This window comes from Opisthocomus hoazin, chromosome 9 (assembly GCF_030867145.1).
Source record: "Opisthocomus hoazin isolate bOpiHoa1 chromosome 9, bOpiHoa1.hap1, whole genome shotgun sequence".
NCBI lineage: Eukaryota > Metazoa > Chordata > Aves > Opisthocomiformes > Opisthocomidae > Opisthocomus > Opisthocomus hoazin.
In genome coordinates, this window is record NC_134422.1 from 21236750 (window position 1) to 21262841 (window position 26092).

The 26092-nt window shown below is 38.2% G+C and overlaps 1 protein-coding gene across 4 annotated transcripts in view; it reads right to left on the reverse strand.

The window, feature by feature from the left end:
• The window catches only part of COBLL1 (cordon-bleu WH2 repeat protein like 1), a 95179-nt gene that overhangs the window by 20751 nt on the left and 48336 nt on the right, over positions 1 to 26092 (reverse strand). For 2 of the 4 annotated variants that reach the window (XM_075431047.1, XM_075431049.1), the window contains exons 2-7: positions 16153 to 16329; positions 9113 to 9314; positions 7967 to 8195; positions 6299 to 6337; positions 5336 to 5430; positions 4968 to 5207 (exon numbers count right to left, since the gene is read on the reverse strand). In XM_075431047.1, coding sequence (XP_075287162.1) covers positions 4968 to 5207; positions 5336 to 5430; positions 6299 to 6337; positions 7967 to 8195; positions 9113 to 9314; positions 16153 to 16329 — 982 coding nt within the window. Of the gene's footprint in view, positions 1 to 4967; positions 5208 to 5335; positions 5431 to 6298; positions 6338 to 7966; positions 8196 to 9112; positions 9315 to 16152; positions 16333 to 26092 lie in introns of all 4 variants that reach the window. The other 2 variants (XM_075431046.1, XM_075431048.1) reach the window with 1 other exon arrangement.

Below are 26092 nucleotides of genomic sequence, written 5' to 3' on the forward strand. Positions count from 1 at the left end.
CCCACCCTTCCTCCATACTTCCATCTTCTCCTTCTCTCTTTTCTAAGGGGTAGACTGGAGATCTAAATTTCTTTAGGAGTTAGGATAGTGTAAATAAAAGCAAGCTATATTTCTACAGCTGAGAAGTTCTATCCATCTTTCAAACAGTAAATGTTCTGACTAAAAATCTCCACTTCATTGTTCCTACCCAGACATCGTTTACATAAGCTCTTTCACAATAACTGAAAACAGCGTAAGGAGACAAGTGTTCATGGGATAAAATGAAGATATCTAGTTTTTATAAAGCATTAGGAAGAAAATTAGCAATGGCATTTTCGGCATAATCAAATATTTTTCTTTTAGGAGAAATTTTCTTTTAAAGAAGTGTTATTACTAAGAAATTGCATTCACTTTTATGAAAACTGTGAAGATACACATACTGCATTATACAACAGCACTTTGCAAAAACCCTTGAGAGTCCTCCCTACTTGCTAGTGTATTTAAACTTGCTAGTTCTAAACATACTTCTGGCAAAAGCCATCTTGCCCAAAATTAGAACTGAATAAGAAAGTGAGGGATATCAGTATTAGAAACTAACATGCTCATTTCCAACCTGATTTAACACAGAAATCTGCTGGACAAACATTAACCATTTAAGCTGTACTAGTGGTCATCTGCATCTCATAACAAATGAGCAAATCATGCTATGTAATAATTTGTAAAAGCTACCCTTACATCCATTGTACTAATTTCTCCCCTAAAAATAGGAACATAACTCCAAAAACTAATTCTATCATCACTCCGAAATTGCAGCAGAAAAAATTCCAACCCTCATACCAGAATGTAACTGCTCATATAAAGAGAAAGCACTTTCTTTTTTAAGGGAAAAGAGGTGGAGAAGCTGTAGGAGGTAAACATTAAAACCCTTGTTCATACTGTGAGAAATTGGACTACAATGCACTGTGAATTTGAAGAAAACAGTGAGAACACTGTTCCCTTAAAGTTGGCTCATTTCACTGCTGTCTGATGTTACTACTTTGGCATGTTTCTATCAAACCCAGGCGAACAGTTTATCCAGGCAAAACTGACATTTCACTTTGTCTTCCTTGCAGATGTTACAGAAGACATTTGTCCATACTGAGGCACGTGCAGAAGGTCATCCTGGTCCATAGAAGAAATAAAGTATGTCTGTGGTCTGCCAAACAAACTGAAGGGCAGGCTTCAGAACTTTGACATTCTTAAAAGCAATATGATTTGCAAGGAAACACTTCTTGTAAGGGAAAAGCAGATAAAAAGTAACCCTTAAGAAAAAAAAAAAAGTATATGCCAAGTTTTGTAAATTACCTTAATGGGACACTGCAGTAACAGTGAAACTCCCAGCCATACTAAATAGCCCAGCAAACACACCAATCGGCCTGGTGAGCAACCCGAAAAAGACTTTAAATCCTACCAGCAGGATGCACATTTTCAACAGTGGGGAATACGAGAGACCAAATTCCTATATTATTTACAATGAAATAATTGTGGTCTGTCGTGACCATTGTACTTGCCTCATTACTGAGAACTGACTTAGATTAAACAAGTATAAATTGGTCACTTTGAGCTGAGAAAACATTAATGCACAATACAGATGAAGAAATGCTGTGCAACCATCAAAATTTACTTTATTCTACAATGCTTATATGTTTCATCTCAAGTTCTGTCCTTCGTATGTAAATGACTGGAGTAAAGATTGATTCTTACTATGTATTTAAATATTGCCCAATTTCATTTATAAGGTTACAAATCCTATATATGACATTTTTATTTAAATAACACTATTTTACATTGTCCCTTGCCTAACACCTTGTGTATTTAAAGGAACTGTCCTTTATTTTACAGTTAAGTGAAACCAGAAGTCTCAATAGCTAGAGATACCTTTCTGTTTATTTTACAGACTGCAGGGGAAGCTCTAAGAAACGAGCTTCGAAGTCTTCCCCTTGCCAGCATTACCCAAGCGGTGCTTGATCTCACAGCAAAAACAAGTATTTGTTGGTTTCTATTAGTGATGGAGCCCTATTATATTTTTTTCTGTTCTCCTAATTATGCACATACAGTTTTGAAAATCAAGAGTCTGATTCACCCATGTGAAATAGAAAAGTCTAAGTTGGAAGGAACCTTTGGAGATCATTTGGTCCAACCTTCTGTTGAATGCAAGGTCTTAGATTAGATTATTACAGAAGCCTGTCAAGGGAAGTCTTCAATATTTCCAATGAGGGAGCTTCCACCAGTTCACTTGAGCGACCTGTTCCAATGTTCAGTTGTTCTCACAGTGATTAGTTGTCTTCTTGTATCTGAATGGAACTTCCTCTTAGGCAACTAGCACCCATTGGTTCAAATCCTGTCACCATGCATCCTTGGGAAGAGTATACCTCTACTTTACCTGTAACACCTTCTAGGTACCAGAAGAGTGTGTTAGATCCCTTCTGAGCCTTCTTCTCGCTAGAACATTCACGTTCTCCAACCTTTAAACATCATGGTGGCCCTCCACTGGACTCCTGCCTATTTTTAATCTCTGTCTTGAACTGCAGGAACCAAATCTGGACATAGTAGTACAGATGCGGCCTAAAAAGTATTAAGTACACTGGATTCAAGGTGGGTCACATAGCCAGACCCCAGCCAGTACTGGTGCTTGGAATTACTCAATTCCAGATTGAGAATTTCACGTGCATCTTTTCTAAACATCATGCCGTTCCAGCCTGTCATGATCTCCCTGAATGGTGGCTCTTCTGGTATACCTACCTCTCCACTCAGTTTGGTGTCAACTCCAAGTTTGTTGCGGCTGCATACAATTCCATCATCAGGTCGTTTATTAAGATATTTGACAATACTGGCCATACTACCAACTCCTCAGGAACTCCACTTGACAACCAGTCTAACTTTAAGTCATTAACTACCAACATTTGAGCTGTTTAGCCAGTTTTTGTCCTATCTTGTGGTTCATCTGTCTAGTCCATACCTTACTGTTTTTTCAACCAAAAAAAAAAAAAAAAAAAAAAAAAGTTGTGGTAGACTGTGACAAATACGTTGCTAAAATAAAGGTAGATGACCTCATCCTTCGACTTCTGCTTGCCACCAACTTACAAAAGCCTTTCTTTTTATTCTTGACACCTCCTGCCACTTCGAGATCCAGGCTTGCCTTTGTATTGCTAACTCCATTTCAACATGTTCAAGAAGTACCTCTGTATTTCTTTTTGGCAATTGCTCTGTCCCCTGTCCATCCCTCACATGCTTATTTTTGCATGTGAGCTCTCTCAGTAGCACATTTACGTAGGCCTGTTTATTTTCATGCCTACTCCTTTTCCCACTTAGGGGAGCGGACCATTCCTGTGCTGCAGGAAAGCTGTCTGAAAATATCTGAGCACTCTTCCAAGGAGCAGCCTCATCCTCCAAGGAAGTCTCTCACAGGATCCCTCGTAAGAGTTCCCTGATCAAGTTGAGCAATGCAGTCCAAATTCATTCATTACATGGTATTTACTGGAAAGCAGATACTACAAAGACAAAATATTTTACATGAATCAAGAAAATTCAAAGCACAGAGCAAATCTTTGCCCACATTTAAGTCTCAAGCTCTGTATTACCTGATAAATCACTGTGCAACCAAATCAGAATGAAACACAAGTCATCTTGAAAAACACATGCCAAAGGCTTCTAAGGGAGCTGCACAAAGTAGTACAAAACAGAAAATACACACAAAAATATAGCTTCATGTGGACTTCTGTCCTTTCTTCGTGAGCTATTCAACTTCTTTCAAATCAGTTTAGATGAATAAGAAATGTCAGTACAAAATAATAAATCTAAGCAATTTTGTTGAGTGACAGATCCTAGCCCAGTAGTCATACATTACTGTTAGACATAATAGGATATTAATAATTTAAAGCATGTTGACATTAATAAATTATTTTCAGAAAATCAGAATTCAGTTAAAAGACAAACAACATGAGGAAAAAAATATTTTCTCTCTCCAAAAAGTTTATTAAAATACAGAAAGAAACGTTTGTCTTCAAATGATAAAGCTTTTCAGCAGGACACAATGCACAAATTCAGAACTTTTGTTAAACAGTGCTCTCTTGTGGTTCTGTGCATCAATGAAAGAGTCAGTCATTGTATAAAGAAAGTCACAGTTTGAAATTTCTTGTCTTTAACACAAAATTAATCCCTCAGACTTGTATTTCTTAGCGCTGCATTTTATTTTTCTAACATGCCAACAACCTCATTTATTAAAGACCACCTTTCGATACTGCATTCAAAGGAAAGTATGAAATAAAAAAATTATAACAACAATTTTAGTCTTGATCTTTAATTGCAATTCACAATTGACAATATGTGCAATACCGGGATAATACTTAATGTGTCAATTTTCCCAAATTCTGTTGGCAGACCTTCTGCATTGCATGGGATATATAGGTTACTTGAATGTGTAGCCCACATCCCATAGCTTCAGTTAAATATATCCCTAACTGATTAAAATAAAACCTTACTTTAACTTGCTGGGAGCACAAGAATGTTAAGACTACTTCCCAAGATTTCCACCTTTTACCAGAACGTAACGTAAAGCACGAACTACTCTTTAGCACACATAACTAACATTAAAAATGACTGGAAATATCAAACATCAATTACTAGAGATGATAAAGTGAGACATGTTCTCACACTTAAATATATAAAATATTCATAGAAAAGAACAAAAAGGTGCTTGCAAAACCAACCTATATAAGACGTTGGGTTTGCCTTTTCAAAATACAGCAGCTACTTAGGGTGCAAGATATAAAATTTAAAAGGAACACATCTTTCAATTTCAGTCATTATTTTTAAACTAAAATTTTTAAAAGCAAGTACTACACTTTTATTTCCCATTTATGTCAAGCCTCAGCAGATATTAACAGGGTTATCAGGATTATCATGTCTAAACTTCTTGATTTAAGAGAAGCGAAGCAAATGTAACTAACCTGTTCATCCCTATCAAGGCTGTTAGATTTCACAGTATCACACGCCGGTCTGACTTGAGCTTGTCCAAGTTCCTGGGGAGCGCTCTGAGAATTTGGCATAGGCGGTAAAGGAGCTCTCCGTTTCTTCGGCATTTCAGATGGCAGAGTGTTTGAATCATACTGCTTGCTAACAGTGTTAGATCTCATGATAAATGTTGGCCTTGGTTTGCTCATCAATGGAGTTGCTGGGGCACTGGCAGCCTTGGGGTGCAGAGGGAAGGAAAAAAAAAATCCAAGTTACTTATACCTTCTGGAAAACAATCAACAGTACCGATTTCTCAATATGAATATGTTTCTAGAAGCTTTGCTAATACAGAGTTACATCTTACTTGTTCTCTTTTCTTTTTGCTTCGTTGAAAAAAGCTGAAAAATCCTTTATTTTCTTTCTCCTTCAGAACATCTAAATTTTCAGATTGGTAGGAGTCTAAAATAGAAAACAATTGTTCTAGGTGTTATTTATTGCACTGATGATTTCTCCTGCATTCTTACTATTTCACTGTCTGTCATATGCCTCCTGGAAGGATATACAAAATGCACCATAAATCACCTATATCAATAGTTTTTCTAAACACTGCAAAATGAACAGGTTTCCTACCATCCATGTTCCTCCTGTCTTTCTCAGAACTCAGAATGGATGAGTTTCAGATGCTGTTAATACCCCCAGCTCTTAATCCAGCCCATCGCTTGTCATGTTATGGTTCATGTCACATAGGCTGTAAAAGGGGAGAAGAGCATCAACCTCTCCAGCTCTCAGTTCCTAACAGTTTAAAGTCATGGCAAGTCAGGCACAAGGCTGCGCAGAGTGTGACTGTGGAGAAGGCTCACTGGAACACCTGATAGGTGCTGCACACCAAACTGCGTGGCAGTCATAGTAAAGGCAGTCAATTCTGGTATCTTGCAGAATTTATCCTCCTTACATTATCTTATTCATGCAGATGACTTATAAATCTAAAGGTTGTCTCTAATTTTTACTAGATTTGTCTTTCTTAAAGAAATCCCATTGAATGAGAGTGCAATAAGCAACAGAAGTCAGCAAGGCCACTACGGGCTCTTGGTACCAAGTATCAATATAAACATGAATGTAAATTTAATCAATCAATCTAGGGTAAAACCGTACAGAAACACTTTATATACAGCTGGGTATATCCACTTCTGTATTATCTTTTTAAATATGTATTTATGATAGGACAGAGATAATTGCTCATGTCACAGTTAAGCAGATGTTATAACAGGAGCGGATGGTAATGTCACTTAAGTGCTACAGTTTCGCTGCCTATTTCAGTAAATCGTACCTTGCAAAGACGGTAAATTTAAATCAACTGGTGATGTGGCTACAGAAAGACAAAAAGAAAGACATAAGATGTGAATCTGAATCAAGGACACAGTTATAAGTTACAAACACAGAAAGCCAAGCTGAAGCTTCAACTTTAGGAAAAAGTAAGCTGAAGCAAAAGATATTCCAAGACTGGAATCTTGTAAGTAAGGAGAGAGGCTCCACTTATATTTCTGAAGGAAAGAGGAAAATCGGTATATAGTATAGTTTGCTCTGTAAAGTCCAAACTTGGTAAATAAAGAGGAATGTAAAATTAAAATAGAATCTGAATAAAATAAAATCTGAATCTAAACTCTATTAAGTAAAAGGTACATCTCACCATTTAATCTCAAGAGAAAGCTGAAAATTCACAGCTTTGAAGTTGTCTGCAAAATTGAAATGCCAAACTACTTCATAACAAGAGAACTGAAGTATATCTAAATTTCCTAGTAGGGCACTGCCATGTAGAAAGCATATACACCCTCGTATTCTCTCCTAAGGATTTCTGGCTGTTGATTCAAATGAAGCACAGTCATGCTGTGCGAAAGGCAGCTCTGCCAGTCTGCAGATGGAAGCAGCAGCCAGACAAACAAGACAATGTACTATGGGCACATATAGGCCAAGTAACATGTTTGGGCAAGTACAAATACGTTGTTTTCCAGTGAATAAGATAAAGATACTTCATTTTTGTTTTCTCCATGGCAAAAGGACATATTTTCCAAATCTGTCATTCTCCTGTTCTTCAAGATAACTGGCCTTTGGGAAGTAATTGAAAGAACTCTTGAAAGTGTAACCACCAGACGATAAGGTTACCGTATTTAGGTAGAAGGGGGGAAAAAAGACACAAACAAAAAAACCCAACAAAACCCCTCAAGCTTTAGAGCAGAAAGGAAAACAAGCAAATGGAACAGTGATCAAGAACAGGAATGAGCCAATATTACTGCATTCTATATTGAGGTAAAATTTCCTGTGAGAAACACCTGAAACAGAACAAACACATTGTACAGAATTTTTAATCACAGTACAATAAACCCTTCTTTAAAACAGACAGGCTTACAGCTGAAGATAAAACCAGGCATAGGAATGTCTGTACAAATATGAGGAAGTTAGTTCATAGTGCCCTTGTTGGACCATGATTAAAAAGAGATTTATTCTTCCTTCACAACCTACAAAACTAGCAAACAGCACTCAGAAATATATATAAATACCATCACAATGTTCTAACACTTAAGATTTTTAATAATTTTAAAACAAAACTAAATTTCTCTAATGTTTCTGTTCTTTTCAGCTCATCATGATTCTATGTCTTTTCTATGAGCTAATGGAAATACAGTGGTGTGTGTCTTTTGAGGGAAAGGGTGGGGGAAGAATAGGAAGGAGCTGTTTTTAAGCGATGATTTGTACTTAGCCATCTTTCCTGGTATCTCGTAACACTTTGTTAGAAAATAAAACCTTTATATAGCACTTCTCAAACATAAGTACAGGTAAACTTCTCCCAGTTTCAATTTTGTGGAAGACTAATGAAATATATACTAATTTGCTAGAAATTAATTTCTTCATAAGTAAAAAACCCCAACAAAACATATACATTATTGAAATACTAAGTAATTATCTTTTCTGTAACTGCAATTTACGCAAGTTACCTTACCTCGACTGATATCCATGGCATATAATTCTCTCAGTCCAAGGTCATTAAGAGATTTTGTCACATCAAGGGGTTCTTGAGACTGGTAATTCTTCAACAGCAGAGTGTGTGAAGGATCAAACTCACATTTACTACAGATAATCGGTATGAGTTCTTGAAGGGGTGAATGTGGACTAACTCTTACTACGGTCTTCTGTGTCTTCTTGTAGTTTATCACTACTCTTACTGTTTGCTGAAGAGAAGAGAATTCCAATAAATACCAGCACAAATTCTGGAACAACTGGCATTTTTCTAACAGCCTTACAGTAATCGCAGAAATTCCCCTTATGGCCAACTTCATCAGTGTTACGGATTCAGTAATAACACAAGAGAACCTACGAACTATTTTGTGATTCCCTTCTACTCAAGAAAAGGTCACATGACCCAGTCTGCTCCTGCTTTCTCATCTGCCGTTTGCCTGTCAGCAGGGTACATGCCTGGAGCGAGATGCCCTCTAGGTTACGTTTGGCAGCTGCAGACATCAGCCAATAAGCCAGGAGCACATGGGTAGGACAAAGGTAAAGGGCAGCAGAAGAGCTCTCCTGGCCCTGTATAAAGCACTTTAGGTAAACTGAAACCCAATATTCTTCTATACAGCAGAACCACAAAGGCGGAGGGAAAGATTTAGGCAACACCCAGAAGTTGCTTTAGTACTTCTAAAAGTTCCTCCCTTCTTCAGGGTATATTAAAAAGCCGAGTAACAACAAAACAGTACAGTATGTATTAAAGGAAAATGAACATACAATCGGAAGGGCATATATATCACAGCCTGACAGATGGCACAAGTTGTTGATTTTCAGTTTGCGGCAGGCTGTATTCAGCCACACTTCATCTGCAGAAGTTGCCAAAAGGATAGTAAGGCGTGGGCTTTCAAATAATATTGTAATGTTTCCTTCTTTCGGCAGCAAAGAAGTTTGCTGCAACAAATTGAGATATATTTTACCTGAGAGGAGGTAGTCAAGAACACGGAGCCAAGCATTTCACAGGGGTGCATGGCGAGAGGATGAGACACAACAGAAAAAGCTGAAACAAGCGGCTGAGCCACCAGCTCAACTTGTCAAGTACAACAGTGATTCTAACTTCTCAATATGCTTTAATTTTAGTTCTCACCTCTGGTATGACTGGAGCAGGTTTCTTCTTGTCCATTTGCTTTGGCTTTACAATCACCTTTTCCACTTCAAGCATTCCCACTGGTGTGTTGGGTTTGAATTTAATCTGGCTATTTTCTGCTGACACCAACTCTATAGTATAACTTGATGGATTTAAATGATACTGTGCACAGAGAAAGATCAGCAAGTCCATCATGGGCTTCCTGTAAAAGAAAAATGGAACTGTCACAACAGACGACAATTAAGCAGGCTATAACAAATCATGCTGCTAAACATTTAACCCAAGTCATTCTTTCCCTTCCATAACTAAATAATTACTGCCAGACACCAACTTTAAATATCCTGAATGTAAAAAAGACCCAGAAAAATCAAAACAGCCTAAACCAATCCCAAAAGCTAAGCCCCCAAAAACACCACTAAAAAGAAAATGAAACCAGCTTGCACAGAAGTGTGCCAAGTGCTTGAGCAAAGGCGGAAATTTTCGCTTGTGTCAAGTGATGCTTTTCCTGAGGTCAGCAGGGACATGTAGGTTAGCCACCTCACCTGACATTTCACGGGATCTGTAGCTGTGGTGATAAATGCCTGCTATGCATTAAGAACAGTTTCATTCCAAAGCCTGAAACTTTTATATCCATCCTGAAGTTACAAGAGACTTTATTTTCAGAAATTCTGAGCATGAGCCATTTGGAGGAAACAGGAGAAATGAAGTTTGAGGAAGTCACCTTTTAAGGTGGTCTTGCATTAGGGATCCCAAAATGAGAGCCAGGTGTTTAATACAGAGAGAAATAAGCTAAATGACAATATAGTAGTTGAATGCAATTTCTTGAGAAGCTCCGTGTGATGCAACAGATGTCCTTTTCACAATGGCAAACCGAATTTTTCATACGTAGTCACTAACTGCATGCCCTTGTTCTCCCAGTGCTCAATCAAGAATATGCAGAACAGTGTATTAAGATAAGCAGAACATTCCCAGTTGCTACTGGAATAAATTTATTAAAACTGTACTTTAAATAGAAGTGGCATAGAAGTTTAAATAGACCAAAGGTAAGGAGAATTATCCTAACTTTGCACGTTACAGCAACTGAATAAGGTACTGTCAGGTCACTGGAACTGGTCATTCCTCAACAATTTTTAGAGTTGGGTAATCATTTGTAAGAAGTATTTCATTTTTACGCCCTCTGCATCTCTCAGTTACAGCTACAAACAGGGAAATCTATCACCTGCTCTGTCTCACAAGGATATTATGAAAATAATCAGAAGTCCGTGAAGCAATCAAATGCTATGTTGAAAAGAACACTGAAGTGTCCAAGAGAAAAACAGTATAGGGTTTGGTTGGCATGGCTTTATCAGAAATCTTAAATTCTAGATGTAATCTCATAGCAGATGCAAGTATTCTGGTAGCATAGCCAAATGTGGAAATAGATAGCTTCTATAAAGAGCCATCAAACTAAGCAGAACTCTAGATAATACAAAGATGATAAATACATTTATTAAGTAGAAAGTTAAAACAGACTTTTCATATGATACAGTTCTGTAAAAAGCATTAAGGAGGACTCAGTGGTAGAAATTACTGTGAACACTGGTGTGTGTGTGTGTGTGTGTGTCTCTTAATTAACCCTAGAATATAATTCCTATTTTCACTTGGTCTTAAAGAACAAGTGTTCCTTAAGCAAACTGTCTTCTGATTTCTAGAAGCAGGGCTGGACTCTCTGGTGCACACACTGCACTTCCAGAAGATGGAAGCAGTTTGAAAGCCGACAGTTACAGTTACCGCACACCTGTGACTCTTAGTTTTTTCCCCCAGAGGAAAGTTTCTGCCTGCTTAAGTGGCAGGAGAGTACTTGCCTCAGGAGACAAAGGCAGGAGGAACAATAAAACCAAAAAAACCATATAGAAATGATGCTCCAAGGTATCAAAAAACAGCTATCAGATGGTCTGAAGAGCTACAGAAGAATGTAATATACTCCTGCCTTCATCTAGATGATCTACATCACTCTGAGGAATACCATGAGAAATGCACTGAGCACTGCAGAAAAATAACTATTCCTCCCTTTTCACATAGCTAAACCAGAGAGTTTATTTCAATTCTTCTCTTGCATATATCACACACTGCCCCGATTAGAAGAAAGCAGAAGGAACTACTCTATTTCTTGTACCTCTAACCCATAACAGCACAAGTACATCCATCTCACCCTAATAAGAAAAGAGCTGCAAACGCAAATATTGTCATTCCCCCATTTCACTGCGGGCAGGGCAGGAGAGGGGAGGGTAGGAGGGAGCCAGAGGGCACAGCAGATGCCACTTCTGTAGTGACCTTTCCGGTTATCGGCCTATCCAATAAGTTACCCATTACTTTTTTTCTGGTGTAATTTTTATACACTGACTGGCTTTAAAGGCTGTCCTTCTCTGGCCTTCAGTTACTGAAGAAGGGTAAGAACACCAAGGATGGCCAGGACGAGTATTCACAAGCAAAGATCGCAGAAAGCTGTCCTATGGCACTGCACCCCAGTGACAGGGGCGAGCCCTCACGGTAACCAGAGTCACAAGCAGTGGCAGAATGATAAGAGAAACACAGCTGCTCACAAACAGAAGACAGGTACATGCAAATTAGTACATGAAAACAGTGACTGAGTGCAAATTTGCTTTCCATTGGTACTTCCAGAAAAGACCTGCTTGACTGGAGGATGCTAGACTAAGACCCCCGCCTCCACTGGAGGCCAAGACACCTTCAACAACTGCTCTGGGCAGATATTCCTGCAGTGATACAAAAGCAATCTCCTTTCGTAATTGCATCCCCCAAAACCTGTAAAACTATTTTTTGCTAAAGCCTTCAAGGATTGCAGGTAGAGGAATCACAGTAAATTTAACAGCTTCCATAATGTAATACTTAGTAAATATTTGGTAAAACTCCAAGAAGGGGCCATCAGCTGTCTCAGAGTGCATCATCTGCTTGCCCTCCTTTATCTAACTTCAGTAAAATTTTTATTTGGAACTTACCTTCATTACATTACTTAGTTTTCTGGAAATCTCTGATCATAAATTTACTTACATATTACTGCACCCCTTCATCTCTCACCTGTTTTCCTCTGGTTATTGCTACCTGACTAAATAACAATAAAGTGGCTAATAGCAGCCGCTCATTACATCACATAAATGATAGTTACAGGATGAAACTTCACCTAGAATGTATCAAGCCATGTTCTGTTTGTAACCAACAGTGAAAGGTGTCACTACAAATACTGGATCAAGCGTTTCAAGGAAAAAAAAAATGCATTAAATTTCTACACTCCTCTCCAAAAACGAGGGCTAGAAACTTGCTACTTAAAAAAGCTGAGATTCTTACACAACCAAACTTCAGGAACAAGATCTTCCCATCATGAGACTCACAGTAAGCACCACTGAACAGACAAAACTCTCTCAGTAACCACCAAAAGTATTCCTAGGTAGGGATGGAATCGTAAAAAAAAAAAAAAAAAAGAAAAGAAACCTACACACAGTCTGGCTTTCAACAGATCTCTGATTATTTAAGCCTATGGCTTCATGGCCTTCCCTGCAAAAATATTTACTAATCCTATTCTCTAAAGAGCAAAAGACATTTGTTTTCATGAAGAACAACAAAAAAAATCAGCAAAACCCCCAGAATTTGTTACTGACAAATGTAAGTACAACAGGTTTTGAAAAGTAGGGCAACACTACAAAGCTTGTTATTCACTAGCCAGCTACATGGAGTAAACCAACTGTTCATTAAGAATACTCTAATGACTGAAAATACTCAAGAATGGTGGAAACTCACAAAGGACTGTAAGGAAACAAATTCAGCAAAGCTAAGGACTTTATGAAAGGCGTCTGAAACTGAAGCCCTAAACATGCCACCCTGCACTTTGACACACCATTTCCAAAATGCAAGTCACTCTTATATTTGCACTTGAAATCTCAAAGTTAATTTTCTCAAAGTTAATTTACTCCTGCATACAACTGAAACTAATTATTCAATTTCGAGAAAACTTTCTCAAACTCTGCATTTCTTCTTTATGGACAAAAAAAAGATCAGGCTGCTAAATAAAATAATTCAAATTTGGTTTCTTTTTCGTCTTTGGCTGCAGAAAATTCTTCAGTCCTATGCTGTACCTCCTGAACCAATCTCTTTCTGAAAAACGTCCCAATATTAAAAAAAAAAACAAAACACACCACCAAACGAACAGCTTCACTCATTCCTTCCTCCAAAAAGTGTACCTTCATTTCCTACCACTCCCTCCTCTTATCATGTTTTTTAGGGGGGTTTGTTTTTAAATAACCATCTGCCTGGACCCCCCTGCAGGAATCCTGCTGAATAGGAGAGTGCGATGCCACTGTCACATTCTGACAAGATGAACTGAATCCCTATCACCAACTATGACAAAATACAAATTGGCATCTAGGCTTAAAAAAGAGAATCCACCCATGCCTGAAGTTCCAGAATGAGGAATGAGCTATTGCAGTCCTTCCTTTTCCTGGTCTCTCAGTTTTTCGCCTTAATTGCCCACAGATCAACTCAAGGATCAAAAATTACTCTCTCCTGGAATCTTTTTCTCTAACAACCCTTTTGGATTTCATTCTGATCCTCATCTGCCTACTTCTACTCAGTCATGATATTTATGCATGTATCATCTTGCTTTGTTCTATATAGGTCTCGCTATCCTCTATGCCAAAGCAGGGAGCAAACCAACCCAACTTCATCTGAGAACAGCAGAGAAGTTTCTTCTAGTGGACTACGGCATTTAAGCACATGGCTGTACAAACTCACAGTTTTGCCTTTTCTAGCATGAAATTTAAAAAGGTATCCTCTCCTCAGGAGTTGTGAAGCTGCTCATCTCCGATTGTGCACAGGAAACAGATTTATTATTTAAAGCAACTTATCTGTTTATGGCATTTCTAGAGGGATCTTGCCTATTTGTCCACAAAATACGACTATCAAGAAAACAGAACTAGAAGAAAAGATAGTTTGAAGTATGTTTCATAGCGGACGGCAGGTCCTGCACAGTGTTCTCCCTTCATTCTGAGTGAGCCTAGCAGTGCTAATACAGGTTCTTATTTGCAAGAGAGCCATTTATGAAATCAATCCCATGCAGTATCTTGACTGGCAAAAACCCAGTAACTGTGAGATAATAAAAGTGATTGGGAAATGTGTGTGCTTCCTGATAAGCCTGTGAGGCCTGTCTTGAACACTGAGTAATTACACACAATGTAATTTGACTGAGTGGAGACACATGCAACATTTCTTTCTGGCACTTTGCTCTGAACAAAGCAAGATAGAGGGCACACAGTACTCATAAGGGTGGGCAAAGGGAGTGAAAGGAAGAAAGAGATGCGCCTGACATGGAGCCACGTCTTCAAGAAATTTTAAAAGCAGAGGGAGGCACCGTATTTACAGACAGCAATATTCCTTGCTGTAAACACACTAACAAGAACAGCATAAAGCCTCATAGTAGTCACCAATTATTTCAGAACATTTCTTCTGAGGAACATAACCTCAGATTTAAGTTATTCTGAAAATCACAGGGAGTCAAAGGTTCATCCATTGCAGCTCCAGAGAACAAGCTGGTACTTGATGTCTAAGTGATCACCTCATGAACTCTAGCAAATAGCAAAGTGTGCAAACAGACTCGAGCCACAAAAGCCTCTATCTCTCATTAAGAGGGAAAGTAGGTGTAACTAGGCATTTACATTACCTGGTTTAAATAAATAAATAAATAAATAAATCAGTCGGCTTGCTTTCAGTAGCAAAGACACTGGCAATACACTAACACAAGCACAATATAGAAATAGTTTCTTATATTAAAGCTACTGGAGAGAGTCCAGCGGAGGGCTACGAGGATGGTGAGGGGCCTGGAGCATCTCTCCTATGAGGAAAAGCTGAGGGAGCTGGGCTTGTTCAGCCTGAAGAAGAGAAGGCTGTGAGGGGACCTAATATATACTTACAAATATCTCAAGGGTGGGTGTCAGGAGGATTGGGTCAGACTCTTTTCAGTGGTGCCCAGTGACAGGACAAGGGGCAATGGGCACAAACTGAAGCACAGGAAGTTCCCTCTGAACATGAGGAAGAATTTATTCCCTCTGAGGGTGACGGAGCCCTGGAACAGGCTGCCCAGGGAGGTTGTGGAGTCTCCTTCTCTGGAGATATTCAAGACCTGCCTGGCCAAGGTCCTGTGCAGCCTGCTGTAGGTGACCCTGCTTTGGCAGGAGGGTTGGACTAGATGACCCACAGAGGTCCCTTCCAACCCCTACCACTCTGTGGTCGTGTGATTCTATGATTTCAGCTTAGGAAAGTAACAAAGTGACATCCTAATTGTTCTGATCCATACAAGGCCTTGCACAGGACCCTTCTTAGTAGATCTGCTATGATAATTAATGTAACATTTTAAGTCCCAGGATTTGTGATTTCAACTCACCATTCAATGTCCAGGTCTTTGTGAACTAAAGGTGACTTGAGAGTTATATGCACAATCTATACTATGAATTAGCAGACTGAAATACGTATTGCAAATTCAAACCAGCTTAGGCATAATATATTTGATTCTAAAAAAAAAGCTTTACAAAGCTGTAGCTAGAAACTATTTCTCTAATGCATTATAGATTTTGTCTGAAGTGATGACACCTTTTTTTAAGACTGCTAGTAGTCTATAGGTAGTAGTGCTGAGCACATGACTTCGTACCCAAAGAGGATGCAGGAACTCATCTTTAGGTCTAACATGGAAAACTTACATGGGGAAAAAATCAGTGATTCCTACAAACCAGTATTTTTTAAGAGATATGCAGTGACTAGAAAGAACAACAGGTATGGCTACGCATCCCGATAGGTGCCATCCAGAATTTCTGAATCACAAAAAAACAGTCTTCCCAGAAGGCAGGTAAATGTATGAAACGTGTTTTCACACCTACCAAAAAATGTACAGGCTTACACAACTCATGTATGTTACTGAATGATGAAAACCTGGATAAAGACTGAAATAAACTAGAGCAAGAAAAGAAAATTAAACAAAAATGTCATTTTGTGTAACTTACTTCCCATTAACTGTAGTATACTTGATCACATCTCCTGGCAGGACCACTGATAGTTCAATGTCTTTATCGATTACATTCTCCTTCTGTTCCATGACGAGGTTGGCTGATTCTGTGTCATCAAATGGAGAAACAGCAATGGGTTTTGTTTCAGATGGAGGAGGCGGTGCTTTAGATTTTCTTCTAGAATAAATGGATAAAAATTAAAAGTCAAGTATGTATTTATACATGATTCCATACTGGCAAACTAACAAGTCTCAGAAAAGGAGTGAACCACATTTAATTCTTTTCACTCAGACCGTGTAAGTGTGCAAGCAAGGAAAGGATGAGAGAATATTTTAAACATATGATCAGTGGTGATAGAAAATACAACAGGCTAAGGTATCTACCTTGGTTTTTTGCTTTTAAAAAAAAGACCAACAAAACCCTGAAACAATAAACATGAAGCCAAAAACAAAAATTATTTTTAATATACATTTAAAAGAGTAAATTAATTACTTTTGTCTCCCTTGGGTTACACACAGAACCCTATTTAGCGTTTTGCAACCAGATTTACTGGATTAATATAAACAGAAATACTGTACTATGAAGTATGAAACCAAATTGCACTGACAGTGTGTTTAATATATAGGCTAGCTAGGCGAATTTTCTTTTGATTATCAAAATCATTCAAACAAATCCTACCAGCTCTAGTTTATTTAATTCTATACAGTAATAAAATAGCAGTATAATCAATACTACTGTGTTGTAATATATCTTGACATTCGAGTCACAATATGCTTTCACATTTTCCCCTCACCTGTGCTGATTTCTCATTTTAATTTTCTCACTATCCTTTCCCATCTTAGTGACAAGCCAGTGTACTCTTGAATGCAAGGAGTGATCACTAAATAAGTTTCACTCATTTCACTTTAAAAAAAAAACCAAAATGATATAAAAGGAAAATATATAGGGAGATGTAGAGTTTATGTTACAGTAAATTCTTAGGGCAGGACTCTCATGTCCTACAACATAAATCTAGCATCCCCTTTTATTCAAATAACTTTCCACAATCCACCAATAATCTCACAAGGAAAAGATAGTATTATAAACTATTATAACGAATTTCACCATTAGAAACAAAACCAAAACACACTGTGGAAACGCATTACCTCACGAGAACTTTTTAATTTCTTATAAACATTCTCTTAAAAAGCTTGAATGGAGCCACACTCACAGAAAGATAAAATAGATTTAAAACATAATACACAAAGGTTCCAAAAATATGGTTGCAATTTAGATTCTGGAGCTGTACCAAAGTTTGTTTACTTTAAACATAACCAAAGAGATTAACTTCTGTGATTGTCCCACAGAGTTAAAACAAAAGACCTAGCTTACAACAATTAGAAACACACATCTTTCTTGGGAAAACAAAGTTTAAAGCCACTCACAATGAAGAGCAAACAAGGTCCAGAGCAGCATTGCAAAAGACGACTGCGTAACGAGACTTCACATGACCGAGCTGTTGCTGAAAGTTTTGAACTTCAGAACTCTGCTGAATAATTAACTATTCACAGCCTCTCCAGTGAACTGGGAGTACTCACAGACCTCCAAACCACTTAAGGAAGATTTGCCAAAATTTATACCTCCTCTCTGCTAATAGTTTAAATTAGTTTTGGTGTACTCCGCATACAATTCAAGACATGTGGCATTAGCTGCAAATTTAACTTCGGTCTCTACAGCAACTCGCCTGGGTTGCTTCTGGGTTACATGAACACTGCACAATGTATGAATCAAACACTTTTTTTACGTCTCTCCCACTTATTGGTTGTGGGTTTTTAGCTTTCCTATAACTGTCAAAAAGAAATTATTAGCCAATACAGAACATCAATACAATTATTTAACAAAAAAAGCTCCACACATCAAAAACCTCACCCTATGACGTGTTATTAATACAGAATAAAATCCAAACGCAAAGTGAAGCAGTACTGCTTTTCCCCTTCTATACTCATTCTTACATCTTTAACTGACTTCAAATGACCATTAAATGAAACTTCTCACAACTAACTCAGAATTTAATCCTTGAAGACTATGTGCCACAGAAAGATTTGTTTGCAAATTCTAGTGGACTCTATTTTCCATTAAGCAGACAAATGTAATCTCATTGCTAGAACTCTACTATCACTAGACTGTGCTTAATCACACACAGCAATAAATGCATGGTCCACATCAGTAAAATGTGGCTTTATTTATACAGTGCCTAACTTACAGTGCAGAGAGTTAGGACCGATAAAACATTCTTGTCAAAACCTGTGTGGAGCAGCTATATAGATGAAGCTTCATGCATTTATAAAGAACACACACACAGGCGGGGCCGGGCAGTCTCACAAGGTCTCCTGGCTCTCCAATTACAGCACCACCGAGCACATCTTCACATTCCTTATGGTTAGGTATGCTTAATGTTTCTCATCCCAGAGAAACAAGGAAAAATCTCCACGTATACTTTCTCGGAAGTCATACTGAGTTTTTGGCAACCTCTTATTAAACAACAGGGATCCCGATACTTTCATTTTCTCTTTCCAGATGCCATGCCTCTGTTTCATTCCTCTCTCCATTTTTCACCAATTCTCTCATCTCTCATTCTTAGCCCAAAGTATTTACTTTTGATCTTACAGTTTTTTGTCGTCTTGAGCTGGTGTCTCTGCCTTGCCAAAGGAGAAGCTGCCAGACAGGTAACTGAAGCCCTGCACTCCCAGTGCCCCACTGCCAGCACGGGGCAGCAAGGCCAATTCCAGTTACCATGATTACACCTATGGGTGCAAATCAAGAGCAGCAAGTGACAGGAGGGTGGGAAATACACTTGCAGGGGTAGTTTTAACCTACAAACCCTCCCCTCCTCTTTGGCAGCTGGGGCCACCAAGAAGCTGATACAGGTGATGTCTCTCACAAAGACATCCTCCACACGCCATTTTAGTCAAAACACCCAAAAGTAGAACCAGCACTAGCCAAGTAACTCCAAGTCCATGCTATCATTTCAAACACTTACACATCACAAAGAACAAACACACAGTTCTCCCGTGCCTCTTCACCTCTATCAGGTACAAACCGTAAGAGCTGCTGGTTTCTAAAGAATTTGCTAAGATGACGCAGAGAGTAGTTAAAGTAGTTTCTCCTCCTGAAAAGAAGCAATCGCTTGATTTTTAGTAAGTCAAAATACAACCATAACAAAGAGAATAGATTCCCAAACATATAAAATACTACTTTAGGTCAGAAAAAAGGTGTTCAGTAAATGGTCTCACTCACAGCACCTTTCCTGTTCAGACAACTTCCAGTTGTGCTAGGAGCTAAGCAGATCTAATTTTCAAAGTAAACATTAGAAGGAGTTAGAACAATGAGAACATACTCTTTATTCTCATGGCTACCACAGAACTAAAGGAAAGCTGCGAGAAGAATCAAAGCACAGCTTATTTAGCTATGACATAGAGGCAGTTAAAAGAGAAAGCCCACGACTCACAATAAATACTCCTCTGGAAATTGTGCTGCAGTATCCCACACAATGCAGGTCCTCACTCCTTCCTTGTCTCCATAGGTCCCACCCCCATCAACCGACTGACTTTTCCTACACCAGACATTAAAACTGCCAGTCTCTACTCACCAGAAGCGATGTGCTGCTCACTCTTTATCACCAGATAAACAATTCCAGCTACCTATTAAACTGTAACAGGCTGAGTGCCATCTTCTGTTTAATCAATTGTTTAAGACAAAGTAGAAAAAACAGTAATAATCATCTTTCTTCTCTGATTCTTCCTAGCTGTGGAAAAGGCAGCCAGAGGAACACCCACAACGCTCTCACAGGTTCCCACAAACAGCTCAGGGCAGACTGGGCAGAGTTTCTACCTCCCTTGTTACCAGTGCACTAGGAGCCCACTGCTTATGCCAAGTCTTTCAGCTAGCCCTAATCTTATGAGATTATATTGTTCCCAAGAGAATTTATTCATATATCTTTTAGAAATTTAAATTTCTGAAGTCCCACTTGCAATTCCCACCAGTCTCTGTGACAGAATACAGCTCCTGTAAAGACATTAAAGAATTCTTTCAGCCAAACACGGATAGATTCCATCATTTTGTTAAGAAAAACAATACGTCTTTTAAAATCAAATGCAAGGCCATAAAGTCAATATTTTGTGTGTTTCAGACCCCTCTTCTACAAAAGCAAGTGTCATTGCCATATCTCAACGTATTTCCTACTTGCCAAGAAAAAAAAAATAACGTAAATGATTTGAATGTGCGGAAGCCCTTTTCAAAAATAAACAAGTAAAGAAAGAAATAAATCATCTATTTATTTGATGTTACCTTTCTAAAAACCAACAAGCTTTCAATTCCTGTTAGAAAGGTACAAGCAATATATTTTTAACTATCAGTAACTAAAGAATGGCACTTAAAATAATGAGAAATACTTGAACTTTCAGTGACCTGGATATTCCAGTTATCATCAGCCCTTCCTCTTGATAAGGATTACTTTCCCAAAAAACTGGAGAAAAAAAAAGAGGAAATCTATCTGCTAGATTTGTGCACAAGCAAAGCCTACAGCATAAACAATCGACCTCTTCAAATCTTGGTATCAAGGAAAATCAGCATTTATAGCACTTCCCATCTTGAACACAATTACATGAGACACTCTACGAAGACAGCTTGATAGCCCTCTCACTGAAATTATTTTGTGTCTAACGTCCAACACCAGAACTGTCTCTGAAGTTTTCCACAGCCATCACCTAAGCCAGGAAAGGTCATAAGGGACCTCACCTGCAATTCAGTCAGCTCTCAAGTACTGAAAAAGTTCATTAAACACAGTACAATAAAAAACGTCTACTGCACAACAGATAGATTTAAGTTTGTTAATTTAACTTATGGCACTATGAAGAACAGTGGTTTATACAAAGAGCAACTACACATTTTTTAATATCAAACTTTACAAAATTATATATGCCAAAAGTACAAGCAGCACTTCATTTTATTTTCATTTAAACTCAGAAAAGGATCTAGTGCTACTAAGAGCATGTCACAACAGGAATAAAGCTTCTACTAAAGCTTTTCTTGCCTTGACCTCTCACCCCAAGCAATTATTATAATGCTTTCTCAATTATTACAATAATGCTGCTCTGCTGCTACACCATAGTAGCAGACAGCTGAAACCTAGCACATCATTTGCTCAACCAAGGAACAGCTGAACAAGAGTTCAGGCCTACAATAAATACATTAATTTGTTTCGTTTACAACAATACACCAGTTTTGGCCAACAGGTATACAAAATATTTAAGCCCCTAATTTTGCCTAGAAGCATTCCCAGCCCAATGCCCACCTTTAATACAGAACAAATTTGTCTTCTACACTAAGCAAATACCATCAAGGTCTCTGCTTTCCTGCTGCTTATTCAGTTCCCTCTTTGGGGATTATGGTTTCACAGCACCACCACAGCACATCTTCAAGATCAAACACTACTTGCTAGGATAAAGCTTGGGGACAACTGCAGCATTACTACCTGATCTGCTCATTATAGTCCAGCAAATGACTGAAGTTATCAATGCAAGTCACTCAAAAAATCACTGCTGTATGTTTCACGGCATAAGTATAGATAACCTCTTTAAAAAAAAAAAAAAAAAGGAGGAGGGGAAGTATTTCATAAGACATAAATGTTCAGTAATTCACATTTTAAGTTAGTTTGCAAGTTGGAGCTCCCAAATTGAGACTTGATAATTACATAATCAAACACATGAAAAACGGAGTATTTTACAATAGTGTCAATTGTCTGCAGGCCAGTCTGAACGGCTGGTTTCATCTGCAGTATAATTATGGATGATATTTTTGTCTTCTTTCCTTTCGTGAAATGCAGCTCAATTGTCCTTTTTATTGTTCTTTACCTGAATACTAACAATCACATTGACATATCTATTCCATGTGGAGTATTTTTCTTTTAGCCCGAGAACTGGAATACATGGCTTTTCTTGTTATAGTAGCTACAGAGATGTAAAACCACTCTGCACAACCTTGTGATAGACTGACATGAAAATACTCAAGAAATAGGACCACTACTCTTCCCACCCCTACCCTCACCAGCACAGCAGAATAGCCTATATACGAGCACAGGATTTATCTTCTAAGCGCATGAAGCTTTTTTCCCTGTCTATGATCTGATACTTAGCATCTAGTCTCTTAAAGCAAAAAAACGTTCTTCCAGAGATCTGTGAAAACACAGAATTTAACAAGTAATGTGTAAGAAGGTATACATTTTCATTAGAGCTTTAATTGAAAAAAAATCTGTATTTAAAAACAAAACCTTACTTAACAGCTAGCATCCTACAATATATGAGTTTCTATTTTGCTGTGTGCTATCAGTAAAGAGCAGAAAATTCCTGAGTTCCTAAATTACCTGTTCATCATTATGTGCAAACATGGCATGAAATCAGTAAAGTCAACAGTGTCATATTACATACAGCCTCAACAGCATACACACATGGTTACTGCAAGCATGTATTTTGCAGTTCTTGATGATGAGTCCACTTGCTAGTGCATATTTAAAACAGTATTTACTTCATACCACAACACAAGATAATTTGTTTTACTCATTTTCAGAGATACTACTCTTTCACATCTGGGATTCACCCATGCCCAGCCCAAGTCTGAAGCTGACAGAAACAGAACCGACTGGAAGTCCTTTGCTTTACGCTGCCCAATGAACTGGAACTGTTCTCAGAAATAAAACACTTTTAGCTTTTTCCAGAAATGGAAATGGCTATTTTGTTTCTAAGCTTCTAGAGATTCTCCCCCTTAGTGACTGTTAAACTCAGAAAACTGAAGTGAGAACATGACCTGGAACTATCTACGCTGCATCTTAACCACCTTTCACTGCTGTTTGCTGCATCTTACCTCCTCCATACACACACACTTCTAACAAGTTGCTTGAAAGAAATTCCAGAATTTTTTCTGTCACAAAGTTTTAGATCAAAAAGTCAAAAGTTATGCTACAGTTTTATCAAGATACTCTGCACAGCTGTATTGTTCTCGTGATTCAGCAACTGAATTTAATACTAACTAGTATCAGCAAGAGCATTATGTATTACACCGTTCAGTAAGGACAAGGACTCACAAAATCCTCCTGCCAGAGAAAGTACAGTTGCTTCTGTACAACACAAGTTATGGCACACTCATTGGCAAATTACAGTTCACTGCTTAGATTCTCTGATCAGGGCTTGGAATGGGAACTCCCTGAATTTACTTACCTTCTGCTACCTTTACAATCGCAGTGCCCCAATTTTAGCCCTAAGACTCCTCCAAGTAAGACTGCAAGCCATCAGTCACATCTAATGGAGAACAATGACTGCAGAAAAGGGTATGCTTTTAGGAGCACCTCCAGATGAAAGAAAACCTCTGACATAAAGAATGTCAAATAAACCATTCAGAGACTAATATAACATCTCAGCTCCTCCTTCTATATTCTTCAGAGTCGCTCTGTCAGTTCCAGATGTTCAGTGCTGGTTTGTCGTAAAGCTGCTCCAAATCAGAATTCATACCGCGACTGTCCCATAGTGGGAAATGGGCACTACACAGTACAAATACATGAAATGACCAAGACATTTCCTTGAATCTTTATGACTCGCTAAACACATAAGGCTATGCCGGCAAACTCCCAGAACTAGCAGTCAACAAGTAGGCTTTCCTCTTCAAGCACTCTGTGGGAGGTGGGCACAAAGATACAAAACGGAGACAACTCCTAAAAACTACCCCCAGTGGAGTGCAGGGTTTACAGCAGAAGCCCACACCATAGACCAATTTAAGTGGCTGTCATTTAGAATATGTGTCCTTTCTTCAGGTAGAGTTACTGTCTACTGGTAGAGCCTATAGTGTGTTTGGGTCTTGCACTGAGAGAGTAGGACAAATGAACATGTGAACAGGGAAAAAGGCTCAGATAAGCTGGGAAAGCAAACCACAACAACCTGCAAGGAGATGGAGAACCAAGCTTGAAATAAACTATAGCCTAGAGAAACTAAACAAACCAACCAACCAACGAAACCAATATGCTGAAAAGGTGAAGGAAAAAACAGAAATGGCTTTTTCCTGGTCATTTTGTACAGCTGTTGTAAAGATGATCAAACTGAAAAGTCCAGACATCTCACCTCGAACAAGTATCTCAGCATGGCAGACACAAAAATATCACCACCACTCCCAGCTTTGACTGACCTTTTTATAATACATGAAACAAGTATACAATCATTACTCAGCATGAATCTTTACCTTTGCTTCAAATTTATGGCTGTACATATACACAAAAGTTCTTTGTTCCTCTCTCCTTACGTAAAACAGTCTCTAAATTTTCTTGTGCAAGGAAATTACATGCTGCAGGTAGTCTTGAATGGCATATTCAATTTTTCCTTTCAATTCCAACACTGCTTGCCAAAAATCTCAAAAAGTCACAAAACTGATAACATTGTGTCTTCCTCTGGACATTGATTACTTTGCTTTCACATAACTGCATTTGGATCACAGAAAAGAGACTCCTCAGCAGTACGTTGCTTTCTTCACTAATGCTGTAATACATTGTCCACATTCATCTTTCAATTAAAGTCTTAAAATAATAGTTTTCTTAATCATAATCCTTAAGACCAGACAACTTCTGGTACATGACAGACAAGCTATTCCAAAACACTAAGGTTTGTTCTGCATATTAGAAGACTTACAATTTTGTTTCTAAAGCAGCAGCAGACCGTAATGAGCAGTTTCTAAGTGGAAACATATCTTCTCACCCTCTAAATGAATGTCTGAACTTCCTACTTAGCTCTGTGGCTGATGTTTTGTGAGAACAGACACCCACATGGGACTGTGAACATAAAATTCATCTAGGAACTATTCTCTTTTCATTCCTAATGGCACTTTTTCACCATGTCTAGTATTCTCACACTAAGATTAACATGAAAACATTTAAAATTTATCTGAAGACTTCCACAGAGTCTCTAACTTGCCATCACCTCTACTTCTATCTAAGGTTTTTAAGGTTTAGTAGCCCTACTGATTTTCGATACCAGTTCAATAAATGAGAATTTAGATGGAATTTATTTCTCTACAGTTCTGGAAAATTACTAGGTTTTTAATTCTGGAGCTAATTGAATATATGAGAAGATAATGTTTAAAAATCACACTCAAAGAACAGTTTGCTGTTGCTCATGAATTTTTAGTGGAACTTCAAATACTAATTTTTAATGGGCATTTGGCCAGTTGAAATGTCACATTCTATCCATCTTGACTAAGTTATTACCAGGCACACAGGTTTCTACACAAAATTTCAGCTGCCAGAAGTGCTGCAAAAAAGGTTACTTGTAAGTTAGTTTTAACATACTGTAGTATTCTAATAATTTTCCTTAACATTAAGCAGCCCAAACATTTGCTGTACCAGCCTCATAGCATCTGTACAACATGCCTTGATACTAGGCTTCCATCTCTAGATCAATATCACTGTTTGATACACAGTTTATCTCTTTCTTTCTACTATAAAAGCAGCAGCTGGATGTTAAGATCAAGGAATGGATCAATGAGAGTCAAGCACTGTCCACTTTTAGGTTATCCCTTCAAGCCAGGCTTATGATAGATACATGCAGGGCAAAATAAAGGAAAAATATTTGCTGTACCTACTCCATTGAGAAATATTAGCTTTCAGGTTCTAAACTCATCCACTTAGCTATTTGGGGAAGAGTCTGAGGTTATACTTCATGGATATTGTGTCTAGCAGGTGGCTCAACAGGTACCAAAAACCCCAAAGTTCAGAAGCACATTTTAGTTCAATTTCCAGACAGAGGAACAAACACGAACAATTTGTAAATCTTCTGTGATAATGGGGTATTTCACAGTGCACTTCTCCACACAGGTACCCAAGGCTGAAAGGAGACCAATATTGCAAATAATACTGGTATTTTAA